This window comes from Halichoeres trimaculatus, unplaced genomic scaffold, assembly GCF_033239565.1.
Source record: "Halichoeres trimaculatus isolate MK-OKI-2021-1 unplaced genomic scaffold, fHalTri1.1 fHalTri1_scaffold_9, whole genome shotgun sequence".
Lineage (NCBI taxonomy): Eukaryota > Metazoa > Chordata > Actinopteri > Labriformes > Labridae > Halichoeres > Halichoeres trimaculatus.
Genome location: NW_027437188.1, coordinates 17498535 through 17525847, shown reverse-complemented (window position 1 = coordinate 17525847; position 27313 = coordinate 17498535). Strand labels below are relative to the sequence as shown.

At 39.7% G+C, this 27313-nt stretch overlaps 1 protein-coding gene across 1 annotated transcript; it reads left to right on the top strand.

Moving 5' to 3' along the window:
- vps53 (VPS53 subunit of GARP complex) lies at positions 1-27108 on the top strand. The gene is made up of 22 exons (XM_074680146.1): positions 1-158; positions 860-940; positions 2735-2784; positions 2857-2923; positions 8038-8124; positions 8710-8825; positions 9298-9417; positions 12725-12803; positions 12951-13094; positions 13202-13344; positions 13823-13964; positions 14707-14805; positions 15778-15872; positions 16806-17048; positions 18736-18883; positions 19214-19296; positions 19388-19466; positions 20538-20686; positions 20790-20859; positions 20940-21077; positions 24805-24909; positions 25981-27108. Exons 1-22 carry the CDS (start codon positions 72-74, stop codon positions 26149-26151), a joined length of 2496 nt encoding a protein of 831 aa, XP_074536247.1. The 5' UTR covers positions 1-71; the 3' UTR covers positions 26152-27108.
- The last annotated feature ends 205 nt before the right edge of the window (positions 27109-27313 follow it).

The following is a 27313-nucleotide window of genomic DNA, read 5'->3' as shown; positions in this document are numbered from 1 at the left end:
TCACGTGGTATCCCAGGAGCCTCGTCACCAGGAAGTGGAATGCCGGAGACGTCTCCGGTTTTGTTTTGACGATGATGGAGGAGGAAGAATTCGAGTTTGCTGAAGATTTGGAGGCTATTTTGCACCTCACCCCAGAAGTGCAATTAGCTATCGAACAGGTAATTGATTTGAGCCTGTAACTGTGACCGTTTTTTAAAGCGGGGGCTGTTTTAGTAGCATTATGGCAGCTGTTAGCAAGCTAGCCAATCCTGCGCAGTGAGTGGACATGTCATCTTATAAACAAACGCTAGCTATTAGATTTAAATTGATCCTGGGACTGTACAGTCGCTAAAACAGAGAGCAGCATATCAGATAAATTAAACATCTATGGTCAGATGTTTGGTGGAGCAATGCATAACATTTGTTCTCGACATTACCTTTGTCCTTTAGGCTTTGCTTGTTGTCCTAAATGTTGCATTGGCACAATGCATACATGCATCACTAACACATGTGTTATTACACCCCACTGATCCATCAAGAAGTAAATGAAGGTGTTGTGTGGCCAAACAAAAGTTATTGAGAATAAAGGAGGAAATCATTTGTGGTCTGATACTTGAATCAAACACTAAACCGAGCTAAAGCTCCCAGAACTCCGCCTCACATGAACTGACCCTTCTCGGTCTTGCATGCTACAAGGAATAGACATGGATGATAGAAATGACGCTAACAGTATCTTATGCAGTTAACATTTCTCCATTGTATAGCTTCCTCACAGAGAGTTTTTATAGTCATTGTGAAACGCTGCTAAAACTTAAAAAACTCTGTATTGTGACGCTGTCAGCCATTACTGCCTGACTTACATCTGTGTTTTGTGTCCCAGGTTTTCCCCAGCCAGGACCCTTTGGACAGAGCTGACTTCAATGCTGTTGAATACATCAATACACTGTTCCCCACTGAGCAGGTACAGTCAAATGATAACATCAGACAGGCTTTCATACTTGTATGAATTATACATGACAAGAAGCAGGATATTGGAGAGTATTTGCAGTTTACTTTTTTGCAACTTAAGTTTCATTTAAACTATTTGTACACTGATGCCAATGCCAAAATGCAGAGAGCCACATCTTTGGTGGCATTTGTCTGTAATATACTTTGTATGCTTCTGAAACCAAATAAGTTACATAAATTTGAATTCTTGATTCATTTTTGGGAAGAAAGGGGATGTTACTTCTAACAAGAAAAATATATACCCAACCATTGCGACTTAAGGAAAAGAAGCAACCAGTGTCATGTATGAAGGATAAGAGGGGAAAAAGCTAAAAACTGTACTGAAAATAAAAACCAAAGAAATGGACTAAACAGAATATAAGTATTTTAACTGAAGGAGTAGGCTATGAAATGTCCATTTACAAGTATCACAAAAGTTAATCAACGTTTTGAAATGTGTAATACAGAGTATTAATGCCGTTTCTGTTGTCAAAATATTTTTCCTTTTAACAAAAAAATCTATATTCAAGCAACCTTATGAGGGTTCATGCTCTTTGCACTTAATTTCCACAAGAGGTCGCCATTACCCTAAAGTCTTTGCTCGATAAAGGGCTCCTGTACACTGGATGCACTTTCACTCAATTTCTATGTGTATTGATGAGACAGGTCAACTCTCAAGCATGACATTAACTGAAATATAGAAGCATAAAAACAACAATGATGATTTGAAGTGAATGCATTTGGTCTTTTGAAGTGAATGCATTTGGTCTTACCGTCAAATCTGCAAGATATGAAGCTACATTTAGACCTGATCTCTTTTTCTTGACAATGTAGCCACAACAAGGTCGATACTGGAGTATTACTCATAGTGAGTGGTGTCAGTCTGACTACACTATGTGGTGCTTCCTTCAGGTGATGTAGTGTCACAGTAATTTCAGCATTTTGTAAACCATGATTTATGCGGTGTAGAAAACAAGTTGTTTCTTTTTTTTCTTTTTTTGAACTTTCGGTCTATTTAAGTTTCACATAATAAGCATAGACTAGGAAGATACAGTCACAATACTCTTGTCAAACATATATCTTCCAAGACCATTTTTTGAGGAAGAAACAAAGAAAATCATCATCCTTACTTAACTTTCTGTGCTGTCTCATTAACAGTGTTCACATATTTCATACTGTACGTTACAAGTGCATTCAAAATGAAAAATAACTAAGAACAACTCATAAATAAATAAACAAGTAAAATTAATACAAAATAGGAGACAATTAGAGTTTAGGCATTGCATGTCTCACCGGTTCCCATCTTTTAAGAAGCTTATCTCTTTTGAACTAGAATGCAGTTTTTTGTGCTTTTAAAAAAAAAGTCTGTATAAAGTAAATTATTTTCCCATTGTTGATACTAGTAGGTATTATCACAAGTATATAGAGTCAAGGGTTTAAATTGAATTTCCATTTGTACGTCCTTCCAAAAGTAATGAAGTTTTGGGCAATCCCAGAATATATGTGTGAAGTCCCTGATTAATCCACAACCCCTCCAGCATAGCTCAGAAGTGTTACTGTATTTGGAAGTGATTGAAGGAGTATTAAAGTAATGCATCTTGACCTTCCAGTCAACCTCTCTCCACATCGGGCTGTTTGTTAGTTTGTGTCCTGCTTTGAATGATTCCCTCCGTTGTTTGTCTGTTACTATATTGTTTGCTTCCAGTTAAAAGTAAAAAGTAAAAAAGTAGTCATTTCTTGTAATACTTTTGTCCGCCTTTCTCCTCAGTCCTTAGCTAATATTGATGATGTGGTAAACAAGATTCGTCTGAAGATTCGGTGAGTTCATATCAGGATTTTCTTATTTAGTTTTTACCCTCAGTGGGGCTAACTGCTGTGTTCTTGTGACAGGCGTCTGGATGACAACATCAGAACAGTAGTAAGAGGCCAGACCAATGTGGGCCAAGATGGCAGACAGGTGAGTCAAGTTGTAGATCACATGGAAATCTGGCCTGTTTATGACTGGTTTCATTTAGAGTTGTGAGTAATGTGATCTGATCACCACTGGAGAGCCTCAGGTTCAAACACACTTGAGTTAGTCTATGATCCATGAGCTTCATTCACATCTAGAGGAGGTCTGGTCCACATGTGAAGAAATTACTTAGGGGGAGTTTACTTTAATTCTGATCCACATCCAAGTGATCTCTAATCTCTGAATCCAAGGCAAAGATGTCTGACACTCAAAGTGTCAGACATCTTTGCTTTTGTTTTAGCCTGATAAGTCATCACAGTGTCTCATTGAACTTTTTCAGCCTTGATTCTTCAATTTTATTTTATGCCTCACTTATAACCCACAGACTTTAATATATTATGAAAGCAGACAGTCTCCTTCTCTTCTCCTCTTTCCTTTACCTCTCTAACTCCTTTTACACATCCAGTACAAGAAAAGACTTTATGCCCTTGTAACCCCTCACTATCTGAAATTAAAGTCACAGAGCAGAAATACTTTGACAAAGCTGTTGCACTCAGATACTTGCAAATATGCACTCATTTTTTTTATCATCAACTGACAGTATTTATAAAAAACTATCAAAGTTGTATCTGCATTATGAAAACAAAACAAGATCCAGTCAGAAGTTATCACTTTAGCTGAATGTGAAGAAGCATTATAATTGCAGGTGAGCTGTTGTATGAAGAGTTGTCGAACTGTGATAGGATCAGACTTGAAACATGTGAATTCCAGGTGTAAAAGAAGCCATAGATGGAAGAAGATAGAGTACATTCATCTCCAGTCTTTGCATTTTTCCTACAGTGAGTCTGATGATACTCTAGTATCATGACAGGGAAAAGATGCTGATTTTACCTGTAGTTTTACTACACACCACCAGGACTGTTCATTATTTACTGAAGTGAGAATGCTCCCAGTCAAAAGGAACGTGTTCTTCCCGCTCTCTTGCTCCTTCCTTTCTGCAGACTGCTTCCATGGAAAAGGATAAGATGACTCAGAACCATTCCCACCTCTCTTTACGGAAAGCGTGTCTGGGAAATAGATCCCTGTGTGTAAATACTTTGATTCCCAGACTTTAAAGTTTGTACCTCTTGCTGTGTGAGAGTACCATGAAAGCACAGACTCCATCCAGGTTCTTGTTCTGTGGCAGAGTTGCGGTCTTAAGGGAACATGACACCTGATGGCTGAGCTGCGTATGTTCTGTCCAGCTGACATGATTAGGTGCGCGTTGTCGTCAGGGTGTCTGGCCTGGTGGCCCTGTCTTTCCCGGTTAGCTACCGTTTGGTAGCAGGAAACACTCTAACTCCCGTCCAGACCAATAACACTACACAGTCACAGACAATAATTTCAGTTTGTTTTTCCAGCCCCACAGTGGCGTTCCAACATTTCCAGAGGGAAAAATCTTTTGTACAGATGGAAAGATGGAGATGGAGAGGTGTTCATTTCAACATGGCGCCCATAACATAAAGACAGCAAAAGAATAAAACCTCCAGGATCAGCATTTTAATCATTTCTGCTGTTAACTGAACTCACTCACTCACTGAGTTGAAGGCAGCCTTAGAGTTGAAACCTTAGATGGGAACATTTATGTTGAGAGAGAGAAGGAGAGAGGAAGTCTGGGGAATGAATTCTCTGCTCAGACTGTTATTCAGCACTGAGACTGTGGAAATGTGACTGTGATAGAGGTCAAAGCTTGCCTGCGTGAAAAGTTGATGCTCGGGGTATCCATTCTGTTATACCTGGCAACAAATTAACATGATGTTTGCATGATTTTAAAAAATCTGAGAACTCAGCAGTGTCCACATACAGCTTTTGCATGAATACTTTAACATTGCTACTCTGAGACATTTGCCCACACAGCTTGTTAAATCAATGTGGTTACAGTACCAGTGACTGCACGTTGTCCAACAGTAGAGGGACATAAATACTTCCAATCATGCCAACTTATATTTCAACAGAGCCCATATGTATCCAATCCAGACGAATCCTTTTAATTAGCACGCTTTCATGTGGTCACAATGTTACAGATACTATTTCCTGAAGTGTTGAAGACGATGGCAGATCGTTGGAATCTGCTCCTGATCTGACACGACTTTCACTGTACACATGTGGAGTATCAGTGTGTAGTTGCACGCTGCCTGTGGAGAATTTCCTACCTCATGGAAAGTTGTAAAATGTTCTTGGCAGCTCTATGTCACAGACCTGCTCAGTTTTTTTTTCATGAATTGTTTGTGTTTTTGTTTTGAGAGACATTTAGAGTCTCATCGATAAGACCCAGCATTTGAAATTTCTGGCATTCCTCTGAATTGATAGATGGATGGACGGACAGACATCCCAAAAGCTAAAAGTGAGGCTGTACTTTCTGCTCAGCATTTACCCATCATGTGTGTGGCTGTGGTATTAGTGTTGGGTGGTCCTCCTATAGAATAATGTAAATATTTAATGTTCAAGAAAGAAGCAGTTGACAGAGTGTTTAACTTTTCATCCTCTCTGACCTTACCATCGCTCTCCTGTCTCATTATTAATGCTTAAGCAGCTTTCACAACTTGCTGCTTTATGCATTTTCTGTTTCTTGTAGAAAAAAGAGGTCACACTGTAGCTTTGGATCAGACTTTACATTTAGCAACTCACTGTCAATAAGGCCCCTTTAGGCTAAATGCTACATCAAAAACACTGACTGTTGTTTAGAAGGGAAAGTGTGGCAGCTACATTAAAGTAGCATTTTGCTATTTATATGAGAAAAAGGGAAAACTGTTTTAAGATGGATGGGTGTTATTCTATCACCTGAGCTACTCTCAAACACCTCTCTCTCTAAATTTTGTAGCTAAACCTTGAAATGATGATCTGTGCTGAGGCGCTCTCCCAGCTGTAAAAGTAAACCCATTTGACTGATCTGATTTATTGGATTTGGTACCATTTAAGTTGCGCTGCTGTCTGTTAGAGGGAGGAGTGGAGAGCATCCAAAGCCTGTTTAAGCTCAAATAAATAACCATCTCCTTACTCTATATTACAGTCTACTCTGTGCCCCTTCAACATGTGCTGCTGACATGTCAGGGATGCACTAGTGTACATATGTGTGTTTGTGTGGAATCAGATAACATCTCAGGCACAGAGGCGCCTTCTGGGCAGTGGTCTTTCTCTCATTCTCTCCCTGCTTTCCTCAAGGCTAAATGCAGGAAATGAGCACTAGGAAGCGAGCCAGATTGACTCAGCTGAGTCTGCATGAGCGACAATTGCAACCTTGGAGCTTCTGGCCTCTTTTGCGCACACTTTGTTTGCTCAAGAACTCCTCCAGGGAACCACTTAAAAGATGCAGTGGCACTCCCTTCCTCCTTATTCTCAGATCAAAGAGCGATCATTAAGCCCGCCTGCAGTTTTTTCATTTTATTTAGTTAATCACAGAACAACTGAAGGCTTGTTTGAGGCATAAAAGAAATGAGGACACACGCAATCCTTTGCTCATCCTAACAGAAAAAATGTAAAATACAGAGTGGTTTTTTAGTGATTTTACGACCCGGTCACATGGTGCAGCCCTGGCTTTAATTGTGCGTCCATCACAGTGTCACCCAACGCCTGCACTCTGACCACACACAGGAAGTAAAATCAATCCTCTGCTGTCAGTGCAAGCTTTATTTATGTTTGTGTGTGTCTCTGTGCACAGATTCTTGTGTGTTTACACGCTCACGGTTTCTTCGAGGTACTTGTAAAAGTGGTAAATTCCTTGCACAGCTGGTGCCGGCTGTTAGCATTCCTTTTGTGCATTTGTGTGAGTGTGTCTGTGTGAGTCTCAGTCTGAGGAAAGTCATAGTTGTGTCGTGCAGCATCGGGCCAAGACAAGCCAATTATCCTGGCATCAGATGTCAGAGCACAATCTCTGTTTGGGAGCATCAAAGAACAGCTGCTGTGTCAGATGACGGGGAAATATTAGAACAGCACGTTAACTATCCAACAATTGTAAGTGTCCGATGTTATCTAATCCGCTCTGGCTTTATAGGCTGTTAAAAGTGCTAATAATCTCTTTAGCCATTATAGTGACAGCCTTTATGCAGAGATTAGCCTTATGGCTCATGTGTCAACCTAAGAGCTCCCAATGTCAGATGTCTAGATACCCTGTCAATTAGACAGCCAATTAGGCTGTTTGTTATGGCCTCAATCCTGGGACTTGTAATATGTATAAGCAGGGTGATTTTTCTCATGTAAAAGCAAATGGTGAACTTGAAATAAAAACATACCCAGGAAATCTGACCCAGGCTGGCACACCGCAAGGAGAGACACAGTTCTTCCACCCACTACCTCCTTTTTTCATCAAACATAAATGCAGAGGGATGTTCGTCTGAAGGGATGGAGTGGAAAATTGACATTACATATTTCAATTAATATGTTTCGAGGACATACATGTGTTTTACAATCTACTGACAGGGCATCCGTGTTTTTGCTTGGGAACTTGTGTAGTTAAAGGAAGTCTGTCCACACAGACAGCTTAAGTTTAATGGTACCTTGTTAATGTTCATTTATTCACTATTTCCACAGCATAGCCCACACTGCAGAGCTGAAGTGATGGAGAAACATATCAGTGATCATCATGTAGAGCAGGGTTTCCAGAACTTTTCATCCTGTGGTGGCTAAAATAGCTGTGCTGGAGATTTGTGTCCCCCTGCCTTGGGGATATACTCAAAGGCCAACCCAAATACAGTTAAACAAAAAAGTTAAAAGATACTTAATTTGGTTGATCTGTAGAAAATTAGTCTGCCTTTGTGCACGTTTTTCTTTGTTTCCTAAATTCAGGATTTAGGAAGGTTAAGTCACCTCAGGATCTTGAGGCAACAAAGAAATTTTGATAAAAGAAACAACGTTTTCTGTTTGCATGAGTTTATGTAAAATGGAATGCATTATATGACCCCCCTGTCGGTGTTTCCTGACCCCACTTTGGGAACCTCTGGTGTACAATAAAACAATGGTGGAAGAGTTTCCTCCTCCCTGTGAAATAAACATTAGAAGCACTCCTGTAGTTTCTTTTTTACAGTTGTTGAAAGTACCCTGTATCTGTAACTTTTTCATGTCTCTCTGTTTGCTTTTTTTTTCAGGCTTTGGAGGAGGCCCAGATAGCCATCGGGCAGCTCTTTGGCAAAATCAAGGACATCAAGGACAAGGCGGAGAAGTCTGAACAAATGGTATGATCAAAACACACACACATACACACATACACACATACACACACACACACACACACACACACACACACACACACACACACACACACACACACACACACACACACACACACACACACACACACAAACTCAAAAACGTAGGTTATTGAAGCTTATCAGGGATATGACCCTAGCAGAGACGAGAAAGAGCTTGTGTCTGCTTTTACAATAAAGGACCAGGATAAGAGTTGCTTTTAGTTAAGGTAATGCACCTTCCATGTGTCTGTTACAAGAAGTAAAGCCTGAGTGTCTTTCTAAGTGTGTGTGTGTGTGTGTGTGTGGGAGTCAGAGGAAGGCCATTGGGCTGGGTGAGCAGACCCTCCCTCAGGAGGCATGCAGGAGCAATTGTTTCTCAAACCAGTGGGTGTGTCGGTCAACTTGGTCTATTTTTCTTTTTCCTGTTGCTCCATCCAGAGAAATCCTCGGTTGTTTTTGCTCTTCCTTTCTCATCACAGTGAAAGTTTCACCTTTCACCCATTATTTTACCTCCTTCATCTTTCTCTGTTAACTGACCAACCTCTCTGACTTGTCCCTCTCACTGCACAGGTAAAGGAGATTACAAGAGACATAAAGCAGCTGGACCATGCCAAGCGCCACCTCACTACATCCATCACGACCTTAAACCACCTGCACATGCTGGCAGGGGGTGTCGACTCTCTGGAGTACGTACAGTTGTTAGAACTTAAAAGCCATGCTGAAAGACTTTAACATTTAACACCAAGGTTTATTTGAACAACATATTTTCTTTTCATTACGGGGTTTCAAACATATTTTTTAGGCCAAATGCCTGAGAAGGAAAAAGGCAAAATGAAATAAATGATAATGGATCCAGAAAAACGTGGGTGTAAATAATGTTAATTATTCTGCAGCACATTTATTCACAATTATTCTACATTCCCACTGTTTCAGATGATACACACAAGTGGTTTCATTATTTCACTTCTTACTTTAATACGAGTCATTTACTCTTCTCATCTTTTTTATTTTTGATGAATTTTAGCATGTAGGAGATAAAAAGCCAAAGTTTTTCACAGGAGTAATGTACAAAACATGTCTTATAACTATATCACAAATAGCTTTCTTCATAAGTCAACATACTTTTGTGAAGTAATTCATGTGATCTTTTCTTTGCAGAGCCATGACCAGAAAGAGGCAGTATGGGGAGGTAGCAAACCTGCTGCAGGGAGTGGTAAATGTGCTTGAACATTTCCACAAGTACATGGGCATACCCCAGATCAGGCAGCTCTCTGAGAGGTAACTCTAGTGCACACGTGGACAGTCAACACACTTAAAAAAAGTTCAGTGTTTACTGCAATGGTATTACAAGGAGGAGTCCTTACAGTATTGATGGATATATTTTGCCACTACATCCTGTTTATACAGATAGCCACACACACCCACACACACAGGAAGGAAACCTGCTGAATTGTTTGCTTCTATCCTATTGTGAAAGATGAAGTGTGAACTTGTGGTGGTATCTTGGTTTTTATGTAAATATATAACAGTGTGTTTGTGGGTTTTATTGTTCATGCCAACATCATGTCCATCAATCTAACTGTGTAACTTGTAATTATGTAGGAGCCGACAGAGAATCTGGATGTGGTGTTTTGTTTAAACACAGAAAGATTTCACCACACAAACATGTACAGAGAACAAAGTACATTGTTGAGCCGTTGTTTCCCACAACCCTGGCTGAATTATTTTTCATTTATACTTTTATTTTCCAAGAATCAATTTGGGACACATTAGTAGAGTCAATGTTCAGGCTCAAAGCAGTGCTGAATTGCCAAAACATAAAAAAAGACTTGACCTTGTGTTTTGACTGAGGTGTGGCAGACAGTGTTCATACCAAATAACAGCTGCGCGGAAGAAGTGACTCTGCAGGAGAAACAGATGATAGGAGAGATGCAGGGAAGGGAAGATCTGGACATGGAACAGACAGCTGGACGCTGCCAGTTAACTGAGTACATGGAGTAGATGAACGCACACGCTGCCACAGTGCATAAGATACAGGAAGGGAGTGCAGAAACTTGGACATGTTTCAGCAGCATGGCAAAAAAAAAAAAATCCCCAAATCACTTTCCTGTGGTCAGTAAACAAAGACACAACACCAAGATGAAGCTCCTCAACCTAAATAACTCTGCCACTCTAAAAACTGAAAAAAGGCAATGGGAGTAAAGATCAAATCAAGCAGAATATTATCACTTGTTTGTCAAATACACCCTGGGAGAACCCTCATTTACAAAGGCACCAAGGAAAGACAACAGTAGAGCAGACAGATAAAATCATCAAAGTAAGCACGGGACCAGCAAAAACAAAGCACTGATAAAGCAAGGAATTTCACAACATTATTTATCATTAACACAGGGTGTTCGCAGGGTCTTAAAAAGTATTAAAAGTTGATTAATCAATTTTGGGAAAATTAAGGCCCTTAAAGAGTATTAAAAAGTCTTATTTGTGGTTCTATGAGGTATTAAGTTTTATAGGTATACAAGCTTTGACTCCAAAAATAGCTATGAATATTTATTTTCCTCCTTGCGACTGTCCCCTGATTGGGACATTAAACATTTGGCCAATAAAGTTATGAAATAGAATAGAAAAAAATAGAATTACTTTATTGATCCCAAACTGGGAAATTGTTGCATTAACAGCAGAAATTAAGGTAGGGAGTAGAAAAATACAAAAAATGAAAGGAATAAAATAAAATATATACATAAAGACTCTACTTACAATAAGATACAACAATAAAGATTGTGAGAGGTATATAAACCAGCTATAAATAAATGTCACTACTAGTTTTAAAAAGAGAAATTAAATACAACATTAAAGCAAATCACACAATCTGAAGCCTATGTCCTAAATTTTGAAAATGATGAAATAATTTCTCGATTTGGCCTTGAATAACTGCTGTTACTTGTCGTGGGAGTGTCGATAAACCTGCCTTTGGTTTCATTTGTTCTTTCAAGTTTTATTCTTTCTCAGCTTATGTAATTTCTTAAAAAAAGAAAACTACAACTGTTTAAGACGGTTGCCAACAACAACTCAAAGTCGCGATAAAGTCTTTAAACTTTTTGAAAGTTTTTTTTTAAAAAGCCTTAAAAAGGTATTGAAATCAACCTCAGGATTTTAGCATATACCCTGTAACAAGTCATTGCGGTTAACTATCAGAAGGGGTATTACCCATTTCAGTGTGTTACGCCTAAAAATGTACTGAAGCAAATATCAAAAACATGCGAGGCATTGTAGCAGGTCCCTTTTACATGATTTAGCCATACAAACAATAAGTGAAATTTACGGTTTTAAAGAAAATATGTGATAGCTATCCAAAAAAATTGAAAAACACAGAAAACAAAGCCTAAAAAATAATCCAAAGGTATCACTCTGACACTTCCTGACGGGGCTCTGAGGTGTGACTAAGTGGAGTCATTGCAGCTGTCACCCTCCGAGAAGGTTCCACTTTGGCTGAAGTCTTTTCCTCTTCATCACCGTTGCTCTTTTCACTGTCTCAACTTTGTCAGGACCTGTCAGTGATCCTTCATCTGACAGACAGTGACAGTGATAAGTTAGCTCTGTCTTTGGACAAACATCAGCCTTAGACCTGGCACAGCCAGACCTGCTGCTGAGAGCCTGCTCTCTGTCAGACCAAAACCTGTTCCAGACGTACTCTGACCAGTAGGAGGTAGAGAGTTGAGTATTTTAGCAGCAGACAGGAACTTTAAGTGAAAACTACCGGTTCAATTGGCATCCATCTGTGTGTGGTTATCTCTACATTCTCTCCTGTTTTTTTCTGGATGATTATCATGATTTATGTTGCTGTCCTTTGGTTACCCTGCCTGGATGTTCTCAGCTGAACACAGACTTCATTTGGACATTGCTCTGTTACGTCCTTAATAATCCTTACATCCATACTCATAGTAACTAATGTGTGCACATCAAACTAGTGAAGTGATGCTGGTATTCAAGGAAACAACCAATAATGGATCATTGACCATATTTCTAAGGTGGACTTTTTCTTGTGACATCAAGTACAGGTCAGAAGGCTCAGTTTTTGTTACCGTGTCTATTTACAAAAAGTGTTTCTGATTGTACATCTTAAAAACTTCATTAATATAAGCAGCTGTGGTCATTTAACAGCTTCCTGTCTGATAAGGAGTCTCAAAGGAAAAGGATAGTGACAATCTGGAGAAAGATCAGGACATACTTTATGTTTAAAAACACTGTTACAGCGAGAAAAGACATTAAACAAGCAACCCTTTAGAATCCATAATGTTTATTTTGCTGCCTTTTTGTACACCACATTAGCGCGCCAGCAGTTCAGTATTTACAGAACTATCAGATATGTTTGGAGCCTTGGCAGTAGTTTGGCTTTCTAGCAAAGTTTCTGAACCAAAAACACTTTTAAGACTTTTTTTTTGTAAAATGAGATGTAAATATAAAGCTTACGTGCGTCCTCCTCAGTAAAACTTGCCAATCAAGTGAAAAAAAAAATCCACAAGCTGAATGTTATGACTGATTAACAAAAACAACAATAATATGTTTGTTGTTTTGTTCTCCTTTCTAGGGTAAAAGCAGCACAGAGTGAGTTGGGAACTCAGATTTTGGCAGACTTTGAAGAGGCTTTTCCGGCCCAGGGATCTAAGGTACGTTTTCTGAACGACGGGGTGGGTTTAGGTTTATTGAATCTTTAATGTCTCAGAATTAATCCATTTTCGTCAAAGCAGATAAGGTCTCTTTCTTGCTCTAACCTTGTAAATTTTGAGTAATTCTTCATTTTCCAATCCTTTCAGAGAGCCGGTGGCCCCAGTAATGTGTTGAGAGACGCCTGTCTGGTAGCAAATGTGCTCGACCCTCGCATCAAACAAGAAATCATCAAAAAGTTCATCAGACAGCATCTGTCAGAGTATCTGGTTTTATTTCAAGAAAACCAAGATGTTAGTGAGGAATTTAATTATATGTGAAAGATTCAATTCTAAGCATAAAAAAAATCATTTCAAAAAAGCAGTATTTAGGTATAAAAGTGTCTTACTTTGTTCTTCAGGTTGCCTGGTTAGACAAGATTGACCGCCGTTATGCGTGGATCAAACGGCAGCTAGTGGACTATGAGGAGAAGTATGGGCGCATGTTTCCTGAGGAGTGGTGCATGACAGAGCGCATTTCTGTTGAGTTCTGCCACATCACCAGGTAACCTCACACACCTGTCCAGGACAGCTTTCAGTGAAAGGAAAACCATAACAATTTGTCATCAGCAGATCATCTCAAACTTAATTTGGTTTAATAGATTTTTTCTGCTGTGTTCTGCCCACAAGAAAGGAGGAGAAAGAAAATCATAAAGGTAGTTAGGTCCACAGGCAGAATTTGAGAAATAGGTGGTGGACTTTAGTGAACCACACTGATGTTGCGTGCTGGGCAGACTCTCAGTAAAGTTGACGTAGGAAGGTGGCCTACATGAGCAGTGACCTAGTGGCCTCACTTCTCAGACTTTTCCCCTCGGTCACACGAAAGCCGGACAAGTGAGCGTGATGAGTGTGTTACTTCCAGCTGCAACAATAACAATAACAAAATTTAGCAAAAATCAGAAACTAAATGGGGTTACTGAAAGTCAGGGTCTGTACTCACATTGATACTGAGTCTGTTTGTGTCTGTATGTTTTTTTTTTAAGGGTGGAGCTGGCCAAAGTGATGCGAACACGGGCTAAAGAGATAGAGGTGAAGCTGCTTCTGTTTGCAATTCAAAGAACCACAAACTTTGAGGGTCTTCTTGCCAAACGCTTTACTGGGTGCACCCTGACAGATGTACCTGGGGTGAGTAAAATGCACCTAGACACACATATGCATAATACAAAGGCAACTATGAGCCTACTGAGCAAATCAAGATTGAAATTCTTCTGCTTTCTTTCGCTCATACCTGACTTGCGTTGTGAAATATGATTCAGTCAATGAAATATCAAAGCAGTTAAAAGTTTACTCTATTTACTTCAATAATGTAAAAAAAAATACAAAAAATTCAATCAAAAGGCAGCATGTTGATTAGTCCAAAAATGCTAGAGTGTTTCTTTATTGTTATTCTGTGTTCCACTCACGTCACAGCCTGAAGCAAGTCTGTTTAATCCAGGTCATGTCGACGTGTGTAGGCGGAGGAGATACACAGAGAACCTGCAGATTCTGACTTTTTTATTGTCTGGGCACAACTAGGCCAAACATGTTCAGAACTGATGATATGTAGGCTACACAGAGGTCCTTTTGTCTCATCTTCAGTTTACACCCATGCCTGATGGATTCTGTAATTCAATCAGAGATTTGGTTCAGGGAAATTTCACAATTGGTGAAGCAGACTCATCAAAACCTCCAACACAGTGACCTGCATGGATAGAAGATAAAGCACTAAAACCTGGACTGGATCACTACACTTGGAGTTTTTGGTATTAAAAAAAGAAACAAATCATTTGAGTCACAAATAATTCAAGTGTACGCTTTAGTGTCAGTCACACTTCTTTTAATTCAAACAACTGAGCCATGAATAAATTTTTTTAATTTGTGTTTATAGCAAAAGAGGCCAGAGAGTCCTTTAGAATCTACAAACCCCTTCCTAGAAGACGAGCCAGGTGAAGATGTGGGCTCAGAAAAGGACGAGGATCTGGCAAAGGTAAGCTATCTTGTTAACAGTATCTTGCCAAAAGTGTCATATTTGATACATACGTTTCAAAGACCTCTGTCACATCAACATGAAAAATAGCTTATTTCAAAACCTGTTTGAAAAATGTCCTTTACCCCCTTGAAGATTACCATATCACCACAGGAAGTTAGTGTTGTGTTTCAGCCCTTTCAAAGTGGCTTCTATGGTGACATTACCCACACATTTCAGGAAAGTCAATTTTTCAAGAAGTTAGGGTTAGGATTGCATCCCAATTTTTAGCCATCTTTTAAAATAAGTTTTTCTGTATTGACAGGATGCAAATGCACCAGAAAGTCTGCTAAAGTTATCAAAACTGCCCAATGTATCAAACGTTATACCAAAAATTGTATCATAAACAAAATGATGTAGCAATATTTTTTTATTGATTTTGTTGGAAGTTGATTTACATCTCAGTTCCAAAAGATTAGAATTTTCAATATTTTGATGGGTCAGGCTTCACAGGGTTAAAACCAGCCCCTTTTTGAAGTATGTGCTCCTGGGAATGTAAAGAAACTTTTAGAAAGTCTTCTCCAAAGTTGCTTTTCAAACCTGTCCCTCGCAGCGTGAAGTTTCCTCCCCGACGTGCATGCAAATGTGTCCGATGTTTTGACATCTTCACTTTTCTCATCTTGAGAAGGACTCCTCTCCAATATTTTTTCTTCATGTGACTCTTAAAGTTACTTAAAAAAACACATCACAACAAGACAGCCTCACTAATTCACAGGTTTTTACTGTGCTGTTGTAATGGACTGCAGAAAGGGGAAGCTGTGTGTAATGTCGACATGGACGTGAACTTCTTCTGCTTAAACTTGTGTAGTGTTTTTGATATTTCCACTTTCTTGCAGGGTTAGAGGTAAAACATTAACTCCTGGAACTCAGAGGGGCTACTACTAAAACCTATAATTTAATTTCTTTAATTGTTATTCTTTTTTCCTCTCTCAGCCCAGGAAGCCAAAAGCTCCAGACAACCCTTTCCACGGCATTGTCTCCAAGTGCTTTGAACCCCATCTCTATGTGTACATAGAATCTCAAGACAAGTAAGTTACACACACAGACGTAACAAACAGACAGGGCCAAGCTGTGTTGTGGTACACAGACCCAGAATAAGTTGCAGGTTGTGTGTAAACCTGGCACATGCCTCCTTTTTCCTAGGCCCACTCATAAATCAGGTCCCCCACCTCCCATTCTACTTCATTGCCTCTTCTGTCTTTCCATCTCTTGTTCCTGTTCAAGCCTCTGTCTCCACTGTGGCAGAAATGTTTCCCATTAGCTGCACAACCACAGACGCTGGGAGAAAAGGAGAGAGGGTTGAATAAGTGCTGCCACAGCAGATCTGCCTATTTTCATTCCCACCTCTTTTTTTCTCTCCCCTTTGCTACTCTGTCAGTGGTCTCTCTTTCTCTCTGTCTGTGTAATTTTAATTTTAATTTAATTGTCCTTGTTATCTCTTGGTCTTAATTATTTTAGAATCTATAGTTCTTTTTTTTCATCACCAGCTCTGGTGATTGTTCCTGTTGCTGAACACAGTTCAGGGACTGCTGTGTTTGCATGCAGCCCCTGGCTCTTGGCTCTGTGGAGCGTTAAATGCTATTGGTCCGTCCAAGGGAGTAAGGATTGACCTCTTCTACAGCTACAGCCTCATTTTGGTTTAGTCCGAAGGCCCTAAACAGGCAGCAGCCAGATCAGCTTGTCCCAAGTGGGACATAGCAGCAGAGAACAGTGGCGTGCTTGTTTTGTCTTTGGCTTTAGATCCAGGATTCATTGGGAGTGGGCCACACCAGCTGACCTGTTGACTGTGGTTGTGAGGGCTTCAAATATTTTCCACTGTTTGCCTATTTCTTTATATTTTTCATTCATATATATTTTTATTTATTATTTATAGAAATCCAGAACTAATCTCATGGTTTGAAATTAGTGTCACTAATTTGCCACTGATCCACCTCTGTGTGTCTCTGTGTGTTTCTGTGCAGGAACCTCGGCGAGCTCATTGATCGCTTCGTGGCTGACTTCCGAGCACAAGGCCCACCCAAGGCGGGCACAGAGGAGGGCGGAGCAGTCCTGCCCAGCTGTGCAGACCTCTTCGTTTATTACAAGAAGTGCATGGTGCAGTGCTCTCAACTGAGCACCGGGGAACCAATGATCGCCTTAACCACCATCTTCCAGAAGTTTCTGCGAGAGTATGCATGGAAAATCCTCTCTGGCAACCTGCCTAAGTAAGACTGGCAAGGGTTTGGTCATGTAAAAAAAATTGATTACAATTATCCTTTTGGGAAAACTTAGTAGTTTTCAATGTGAAAACCTTGTTCAATCCAAAACAAGTGAGATTCAGTGTATAAAAAAGGGTGCGATTGTATGCTTCTGTTACAAGGTGCTGAATTGCAACTGGTTAGACTTGTCTCCAGCACTGCCAAATCAAACAGCTTCAGAGTTAAACCACTTCCATGTTGGCTAAAAGTCTCTACATTATGGTTCTTTCTGAAGCCAGGGTGGAATTTGCTCTAACAATCCTGTGATGTCCGGTAGCTGCTGGCTCGAATAAAGCTGAACTGACTGACTGGAAGTGACAGTAAAAACACTCAGATTTTCTCTTCAGCATTACATTTATTCCCAAAAGGCTATACTTTATTAAAAGAAAAGTATTCTTGTAGCCTAAAACTCATGGACTCCTCTAATACTATTTTTTGTGCATGTAAGAAACTCTACCAAAAACTTAAAACACGCTTCCCTGGTGACATTTTAACATGTTGCAGAAGACACAGTTTGAGTCAGTCCCACACACACCCTCCTGCTGACAAACACGCTCACAGGCATTCACTCACCATCCTCTGTTGCTTCCCTCCATGAGAATCACTTATTTTCTGGGCAGTAACACAAACAGATTTATTTCAGATTAACTTTTCACAAACAAGCATGTCACGCCCTCACTTGTTCATACTTTGGGAATGGTGATTGGCCTGTTTAGGAGTTTAGTTTGAAAACTTAATGCCCTCAGTCCTCACTGTGTTTGATGGATGGGGATGGCATGCTAAGAGGGATCTGGAGTTAGTTATGTTGTGGCAAAGCCTAATATGCTACCAGCAAAAACATCTCTGGCTCATTGGCCACATTAGAGCTCATCGTTGGCTGCGGTGCACACACACACACAAACACACACATATGCACACGGGTGCTCTATTTCTCCCTTGGATATGAATGCATGCTAATTACACACTTTCACTCACAGGCTAATGTAAACCATATTTCAAGCCATACAGTCTTTACACAAAGATGCACTAAGTCGCTTTGCAAGTGTGTTCACTTACAGATGCACGCAGACATGCTTGTCCAGTGTGGTGTGCTGGAGATAGGTTTTGTGAGGTTTTAGAAGGGGCCCTCCAAAGGAGCTCCAACTATGTTGTGGTTTTACCCACATGTCTCTGTTATGACGTTTATTAATGGCCGGGTTGCTGTTGAAGCTTATTGGTGCAGAATCCCCACACACTTGTGCCTGTTTGTAGTTACTCCCGTTGAGTCTCACTTACTAAAAATGGCTTTTGTTACCTGTTGTTTAAAATGATGTCATACACAAGTGCTTTTTGTTTAGAGCAGTGGCAAAATCTGCTGTAAAGCAGCACAACACAAAACATCTGAGTGTTTGTGTCGTGATCCTTTCTGCTTCTTCCGTGAAGGCCTCAAGTATTCTGAAAGCCACCTCAAACGTTTAAAACACTTCAGAGTACGACCAGACATCACTCAAAATTAAAAACATGTCTTCGGACAATTTGAAACACCTCACTTTGCAGCATTGCAAGCTTACATTTCCTTTTGTGAAACAACATTTCTGTCAACAATTTCCTGTCTTTATCCTAACTCTTCTGTCTTTGTCTTTATCTCCTTTATTTCTTCAAACTCTCAATCCAGATCCAGCAGTAACAGCGGAGGTCTCACAATCAGCAGCCTGCTGAAAGAGAAAGAAGGCTCGGAAGCGGCAAAGTTCACTGTCGACGAGCTTTGTCTGATCTGTAGCATCCTTAGCACTGCCGAGTACTGCCTGGCTACCACACAACAGGTATGCACACGCATACGCACAATCACCATGAATTCACACAGGTTGAGCCAGAGTTTCATCAGTGACACTGTCAGATAAAGATTAAAGATGCCTGTCATGTAGCAGTTACAAAGGGTTTGTCCTGTGTTTCATCAGATTTTTAAGGAACTTGTATGGCAGTTTTAGTTACAACACCTGAAATGTTTCGTCTGCACTGTGTTTGTGCAAAACTTTCACAACATTTTGAAGTCAGTTTTTAAATTCAGTCCAGCACACATTTTAAAGACCTTACTTTTTGTGATGGATATTGTGTTTTTGTATTAATGTTGTTGTTGTTTTCATGTGTTATAGCTGGAAGAGAAGCTAAAGGAGAAAGTTGATAAAGTCCTGGTGGAGAGAATTAATTTAACTGGGGAGATGGATACATTCAGCACGTAGGTGGCTGCATAACAATTCTCTAGGATGAAAACTGTTTCCTCTGTGTTGATTGTATGCTTTATTATTGCAATTATTGTTTTTCCTCAGTGTCATTTCAAACAGTATCCAGCTACTTGTTCAAGATCTTGATGCTGCCTGTGACCCCGCTCTCACAGCTATGAGCAAGGTTGAACACACGGTCCCACACAAAAACACACATGATTACATTTTTTTTTAAGCATCATATAGGTTACTTGGTTATGCTATCATTACTATTCAGCAAAGAATTGTCTTAGCTATGCTGACTGCGTGAATCTGATTGGCCAAAGCTCCAGTTTTGCAAAAAAAAGAAATCTAAAAAAGTGTTGTCTTATTTTTTTCAGGAATTATTTTATTGGAATCAGTATGAGCCACATTTACATGGCAGGCCAGAAAAGTGTCTTTTTTAAGACATTAAACAAAATGATGCCTGAGTTGCCTGAGTAAATAATCTGCCAATGGGATTTAACGAACAATTGCTTAATACAAGAAACGTTTTTTTTCAACCCTATCTACAGATATATTTTTTTCTCTTTACAAGTAATTCAGTTATAATTTTTGTCTTTTAATCCAAAGTAAGGAGTAGTGTTGCCAACTTAGTGATTTTGTTGCTATTTTTAGCGACTTTCTGGACCCCCCAGCGAGAAAGTTAGAAAAAAGCGACTAGTGACAAATCTAGCACCTTTTTTGGTGGTCGTAGGCTCCAAGATCACAGGAGAAAAAGTTAAAAAAAAAAAAAAGCTCTGGTTTCTTTCTTTCTCCGTTCAGAGAGAGAGCTGTACTGTGTAGCAAGAGACCAGCCCCTCCGCTAAGAGTGTCCTGTATTTCTCTGCCTCAAAGTTGGCAACCCTACCTGGGGGTGTACATTTGATTTGCTGGAAAGAAAAAATAAAATTTGGCAACTTCTAGCTACTTTTGGGCGAGCCTATAGCTACTTCCGATGCTGAGGAGTTGGCAACACTGGTAAGGAGGTAGCACATTTCACCTCTTCTTGTTGTCAAAAACAGTAGCTCAGGGTTAGGAATTAGATTCTGATTTGCATAAACACCCGCTTATTATACAAAGAAGATCATCGCTTTTGTGGATACACTTTTCTTTCAACATGTGATGGGAGTGAAGTATTTTGATTCCAGATGGCACTTAAGATTTTTCATTCTCATGTGTAGTCTCTGTTGCTAAAGCGCTGTCCAATCCCCTTGTCTTATGTTCTCTTCCTCAGATGCCGTGGCAGAGCGTGGAGCATGTGGGCGACCAGAGTCCATATGTGACATCAATCATTATGCACATCAAGCAAAATGTCCCGATAATCAGGGACAATCTGGCATCGACACGCAAATACTTCACACAGTTCTGCATCAAGTTCACAAAGTATGATGCATTCACACACAAACATACTCAAAGCATTGCTCAGCTCATAATTAGAGGATCCTTTAAGCTGATACATTTTGTTTCTTCTTTTTTTCCCCCTCAGTTCCTTTATTCCCAAATTTATCAACCACTTGTTCAGATGTAAACCTATCAGCATGGTGGGAGCCGAGCAAGTAAGTTTAAGCAGCTCATTTATGACCATACGTGCTGTGCATTAGTCACTCTGACCCCTGTTTTATGTATCCTCCACCAGCTCCTCCTCGACACTCACTCCTTGAAAACAGTTTTGCTGGACCTGCCCTCCATAGGCTCCCAGGTGCTCCGCAAGGCTCCTGCAAGCTACACCAAGATAGTGGTGAAAGGCATGACAAGAGCAGAGATGATTCTTAAGGTGAGATCTGCTCAGACAGCTTTAAGGTGTACATTTTTCAAGTGTAAGTCCCTCTTAAGATCAATGTCGGAAAAATACCTGAGACTTCTCTTTAAGTGCAGAGTCACTCAAACAGTTAAGCTTTATTTATCAACTCTGGGTCTTTAACTGATGGATTGTAACAGGAACCTGAGTCAAAGTCTTCAAACAAACAGTTCAGTTTAAACATCACAAGAGCAGCTCAATCTTTATGGACACTTCAGATTTTATGAACTCAGGTGGGCAAATTCATGCTGGACACTTTTACAGCCCAAGCTTCACTTTCTGACCTTTAAAGGCACGGAAATTTACATTCTCTCGGTCATTATTGGGGTCTGATTGAGTTTTCTTTATCTTTCGTTAGCGCTGTGTAGATTTAACGTTGAAACTCTTGACATTTCCAGTTAAACATTAGCGTTGGTGTTGATGCCTTGCTAAGAATAGTCTGGTGGAGCCTTCAGCTAACTGCTTTTTCCACCGATTGAGGCTCTGTTGTTAGAAGCAACAAAGGAGTGAACAAACATTTATCTTGAGTACTGTGGTTTGAATGGCGAGTCAGTGTTCAAATGTCTGCAGACTAGCTACTCTGGGTTATTTTGAGGCAGAATAACCCTTTAACTGTGTCATTAACCCCACTAACAATAGCACTTTATGGGCATGTTTTCCATAAAATAGCCCACCTCACATGATGATTGGCGTGTATGCTCTGCTGGTTTTAACGAGTGAGACGTGCCAGCTCAACACACATGCATGCATATTCTCCAACTCCGTATGTGGTCGACCCTTGACTCGGGGGAGAGGTGCGAGTGACTACTAAGGAAATGCATGCAACTGTGCATCTTCTCACAAAAACTCTCAATCACACATGCTACGAAGCAGTTTGACTGTTTTTCAGTGAGGAGGTAAACGCAGCTTCATGAGTTACCTCATGTGACCCTCTAGGACTGTGGTATGTTGCTGCCATAGAATGACCCCACCCCAATTAACTGTCCCCAGAGTGTACAGCAATGTACACACTCAAAAACCCAAAGTACCCGCCTGCCCCATCCTTTGAATCCCCTCAGACTCCCAGAAGGCCTTCTTTCCTTCCTGAAGTTATCATGGTTGGACTGTCGTGATGTTTATAGCATCCATTGGGACCTGCAAGACAGTCCCTACAATTGCTTTGTTTTCCCTGTTCTTCATGTTTTATATCCTCTTCTTGTTGTTTTCTGCCGGGATGCGCACTGCTCCAGATGGTCTATTTGAAGCCTTTCGTTTTTTCCTCCTTGGAATATTGCCCTGAGTGTATACACAAGAATTTTCACCCATCTGCCACACATTAAAGGTCTTGCACATTATAGAAGTATCGCATGCATTCACATCCGCCCACTGCTTTTTGTGTTGTCTGTATTGAGATTGTAGCGGAGCGGCTTCCCTTCAGCTGGAATATGCTCCAAGTACCCTGTGAATACTTAGCGAATACTGGAGGCCTTCGAGTGCTTTAAATGCATCTCTGTGACAGGAGAAGACAAAACGTTAATGAAAGAAAATCACAGCACAAAACTATGTAAATAAGACACATCAAGTTTTTTTTTGTTAAAACCGAGGCCAGGGAGTTATCTGGAATTTAAAGGAGTCATACAAATGTTCCCTGTATGAATATCTTAGCTTTTTTCCACACCAACAACATTTTAGTCACCAGCTTTGCGCAGAAACGAGGTCCCTCACAGGTTGCAATGACTTCCACCTTGGGTTCAGACTGAAGTTAATGTAAAACAAACCCATTGAAGAGGGTCAGTTCCTCCATTGAGCCTCAACAACAACAACAGAGTTAACAACAATAATAATAATAATAATAATAATAATAATAATAATAATAATAATAATAATAATAATAATAATAATAATAATAATAATAATAAATACATAACATAATAAAAATAATAATAATAAAAATAATAATAATAATAATAATAACAACAACAACAACAACAACAATAATAATAATAATAATAATGATAATAATAATAATGATAAAAACATAACAATAATAATAATAATAATGAATACATAACATAATAAAAATAATAATTATAAAAGAAACCTTATTTATATAGCACTTTTCAAAAACGTTGCCAAGTGTTTTACATACTAAAAACAAACAGTTTTTATTACAGAATTTTACAGTATATTATTTTAAGAAGAAATAAAAGAGAAGAAGTAAAAGAGTGGTAAAAGAAAGTGAGGAAAATATAGAAATATATAAAAGGCCAAGAACCACCACCAAATAAAGGAACGGCGCTCTTTCTTTTACTTTCCAGCACACTGTAGACGTAGCAATACTGAACAAATAGTGTAGTAGTCTGTGAAAGAAATCCCAAACAGTTGGCTGAAATATGCTAAAAAATGCATGGGACAGTGTTTAAAGTATCACAGGGTTTTTTTTAATTAAAAAAGCTGATCCATTTTTATTCTGTCTCTTTAAAAAACTATTAAACAACAAAAATTCTTGGTATAGTTTATCTACTGTTTAATTTACAAACTCTGGTGCAAAATCAACATGTGTTTCAGGTCACATTAGTATTTTTGCTGTTTTCTAAGTCCTCACTCCTTCAGAGTCTACATCTGTCAAAATGAATATGTTGGTGTCAAGGTTGTGTGTATTTTGAGCTTTTTCTTTTGTGGTCCAGTTCAGTTTAGCTATGTTCAAAGTGCATTAGATATGATCTGTCAGTCTGTCTGAGACAGTCTCTCCTGGCTGGTTAGATGCCTGTGAGACGTGGCTGTTTTCCATGCTCTTCCAGGCCGGCCCACCAGAGCTCCGGCTCCCCCCCTTCCTCTATCTTCCTCTGTGAAGTTATCGTCTTGGGACTTATTAAACTACCCCCCCCACCCCCATTTCAATCAACCCTTGTTCAGCCTGAATGTTTTACCCCCCTCCTGACTCTGTTTCTCTCTTTTTATGTGTGTTTTCATTCTTAAACTGCCTCTCTCCTTTTCTTTGCCTTTTTCACTGGGTCCCCACAGGCCTTTCCCTTGGCCTAGCTCCAGGACAGTTGCTAAGTAAATCACTTTGGCAAAAGAGAAAGCAAAGAATTCCACGCAATCCTCTGCTCCTCTCTGTTTTTCTTCCCCACTTCACCTTCTTATTTTTTTTTTAATCTATAAGAAGGATAGGCTTAAAAAACTATTTTGGGACTTTTGAAGGGAAGGAAAGGATTAACATTTTGCGAGATGGTTCCTGTGGGCATACATATGCATGAGAGGGGAGGTGGAGATCTGTCAGCCACGTGTTGGTCTGCCTGCTTTGTAGCGGCTGCAGGAAATGCTATCTTATTCTTGTTTTCCAGCCAGTTTTTAATATTAAAAAAACACCAAGAACAACTTGTGCTTCACTAAACCATTTTCTATGACTGCCTTTGACCAACACAGGCCTTTCCCTGGACCAATTAGAGTCCAGAAAAATAATTACTTGAACCCCCTTTTTGACCTCTGATGAACAGAGTAACTGTTGTGTAAAAAGAAAAAAGACTCCTGAACACAGAGCCACTGAGGCCACTTTGTTTGCAGCTAGCTCTACATGGTTTTGTTAGATGTTGCCTCTCTCTCCCTCATTTGGTCTAAAGGTGCCCATATGGGATCATTTAGAGTCCTCTTGGGTCTTTCTATGGTGGCTCACAGGAAAGGAGGAGGGCTGAAATCTGCATTAAACTCTCTTTGTACACAGGTGGTGATGGCCCCACATGAACCTCCAGTGGTGTTTGTTGATAACTACATCAAGCTCCTGGCTGATGGGAATCCTGAGACCTTCCAGAAGATTCTTGACATGAAGGTGAGTGGGGTTTACTAAAAGCTGCTGTGAGAGCATTTTAACTGGAACAAAATCAATAGTGAGTTCTTAATATGACCTACAGAAGCAATCAAGACCAGTAGCAAAAATAACATTATGTAACTCTGTGTTGACCCAACCCATAGTGTGCAGCACGAGAGTAAGCACTGCATATTTGTTCGTCCATGTATTGTTGCTCAGCAATACTCCACTTCGCCAAAACTGTTGTTGGCAGTAGTGATTGCCTGTTTCCACTCCTGCTACATTTTCTACTTGCTTTTCCACAGCCACTCATGTTATGTTGAACTGGAGCTAATAGATGGTGCCCATTGATCATACAGCTATTTTTATAGGAGTAAAACAAAGAGAAGATGTAGGAGCAGATGGAATGTACAGGTGATGCCCAGAGGACCAGGATTTTTTATTTTTTTCAGACATCACAGCTATCACTAGTTCAGAACAAGTTTGGCAAATATATTGGAGGTATCACTTCACCCACAGTGAGTGTTTAGATTGAAAAAACGCAAACATGTGAAAGACATTGTAAAAAAAAAAAAGTGGAAAAATATGCTCATATGCCTTTCAAAAATGAGATGGAGAGAGAATTGATTTAGTTAGCCTGTCTTAGTTTGGATTCACTTCCATGCTAGTTGTAGCTTTGCAACGTTCATAGGCAAAAAACTCGGCAAACAAGTGCCATCCGACATTTCTTTTTTCAAATTCACATTCAAAAAAACTGCTTCTGTTTCTTCATTTTTCTAACACCTTTAGGTACAAGATATGACTTGTTATTTTCTTCTTTCATCATTTATGCCAAGCTTGGCAATCTTTATACTGAATAAACAAGCTCCTAGAATGATTATCTGCATATTTCTTTAAAACTGTTGCATTTCATTTTTCCAATTGTTCAATTCTAACAACTGTATTTGTCCCGTGAGGCATTTCAAAGAAAACTGTGCTTCTGTGATTGCTGTTAATCTTTTTTAACCTAAATCTGTTATTTATTTTTTTTCAATGTCGGAAAACTTCTCCTTATTTCTAACCCCCCCTCTATGTGTGTCCTTGCTTGCGTAGGGTCTGAAGCGCAGTGAACAGAGCAGTATGCTTGAGCTCTTCAGACAGAGGCTACCCACACCACCCTCTGGTGCAGATGGAGGCCCCTCTCTGTCCTTCAGTACCCCCACACCTGAGCAGGAGTCCTCTCGCATCCGCAAACTGGAGAAACTTATCAAGAAGAGACTGTGAACAGAAGCACCTGCCTCAGAAACTGAAGAGGGCACAGGAAGAGATGCAGTTGTTCATCTCAGACACATTAATGCCCCACACGGTTATTGCTGGAGACTACAGACAGCGGGAAGACTGAATTGTTTTGACAGTTACATGAAAACAGGCTATAGTTTTATTATTATTATCAAATTGCTACATGTCATATAAATCTGTAATCGTCCTTTCTTTCCATGACACTAATGTCAGAGCTTTTTTTATCATTTGTACATTTTTGCACTGTTAGCACTCTGTAGACCGAATGTAGTGCTGTTACATCACCTTGCGTGATATGTTTGAACTTGGCAGCCTGAATTTAATTTAAATTATATTTCCAGAAAGAAAAGAAAAGAATGACCAATGTTACCCTCTACTGTTCTGATTTTAAGTGGGAAATAAAGAGTGAAATCGAGCATGGGACATCAGTTTGGAATTGTTTTCCATCTATCATGTCCATAAAGAGAATGAGCAGTCTACAAGTTTGGGTTGGAGGAGATGTTCAGTGAGACATGAAGCTAGTTTCAGCTTGACGTTGAGTTTGACTAGTGACCCAGTGAAGTCTTTTTATGTTTGGTCATTGCTTGTAGAGAGGGACCTTAATTTGATTCTGTGTATGTGTGCAGTCACTCTTTGATTTGTGTAATAATTTAATCCACCTGTACTTTGATTTGTCATAAAAAATCTTTTTTTTCTGATGACACTGTCTATCTCACCTGGCTTTTCATTATTTCACACTTACGTAGATCATCTGAGGGTCAGTATTTAAAGTGATGTCCACTTCTTTGAAGTTAGTGCACTGGGTTTGATCACTGATGCTAGTGCCTCTAAGTTAAACAAGCTCTTGTTGAGTTGATGCTTCTGAATCAGTGTAAACATTCCTGTCTTTAGGCATAAAATATTTGTAAGGTCTGAACTGTCTGTCACACAGGCAGTCGTTCATCACTATTAAAACTTTGTCACCATTGTCCCCTTGTGCTTCATCAAGTGTGTGTAACTGCCTACATTTATACAGTTTGCACAATACCAGGAAAAAGTATGAACCTGTTTTTTTAATACTTAGTGCACCTTCTGAATGAGGGCTGGAAAGGTTCCCATGACCAGCCTTGTGTCAGGTTGCCGCTTATCCTTCATCCAATCAGGAGCC

Excerpts from the sequence above, each read along its gene's own strand:
- vps53 (XM_074680146.1), top strand. The coding sequence starts at position 72 with ATGATGGAGGAGGAAGAATTCGAGTTTGCTGAAGATTTGGAGGCTATT. Across the intron at positions 8,125-8,709 it reads CGGAGAAGTCTGAACAAATG|GTAAAGGAGATTACAAGAGA; the intron begins GTATGATCAAAA and ends CTCACTGCACAG. Across the intron at positions 12,804-12,950 it reads TTCCGGCCCAGGGATCTAAG|AGAGCCGGTGGCCCCAGTAA; the intron begins GTACGTTTTCTG and ends CAATCCTTTCAG.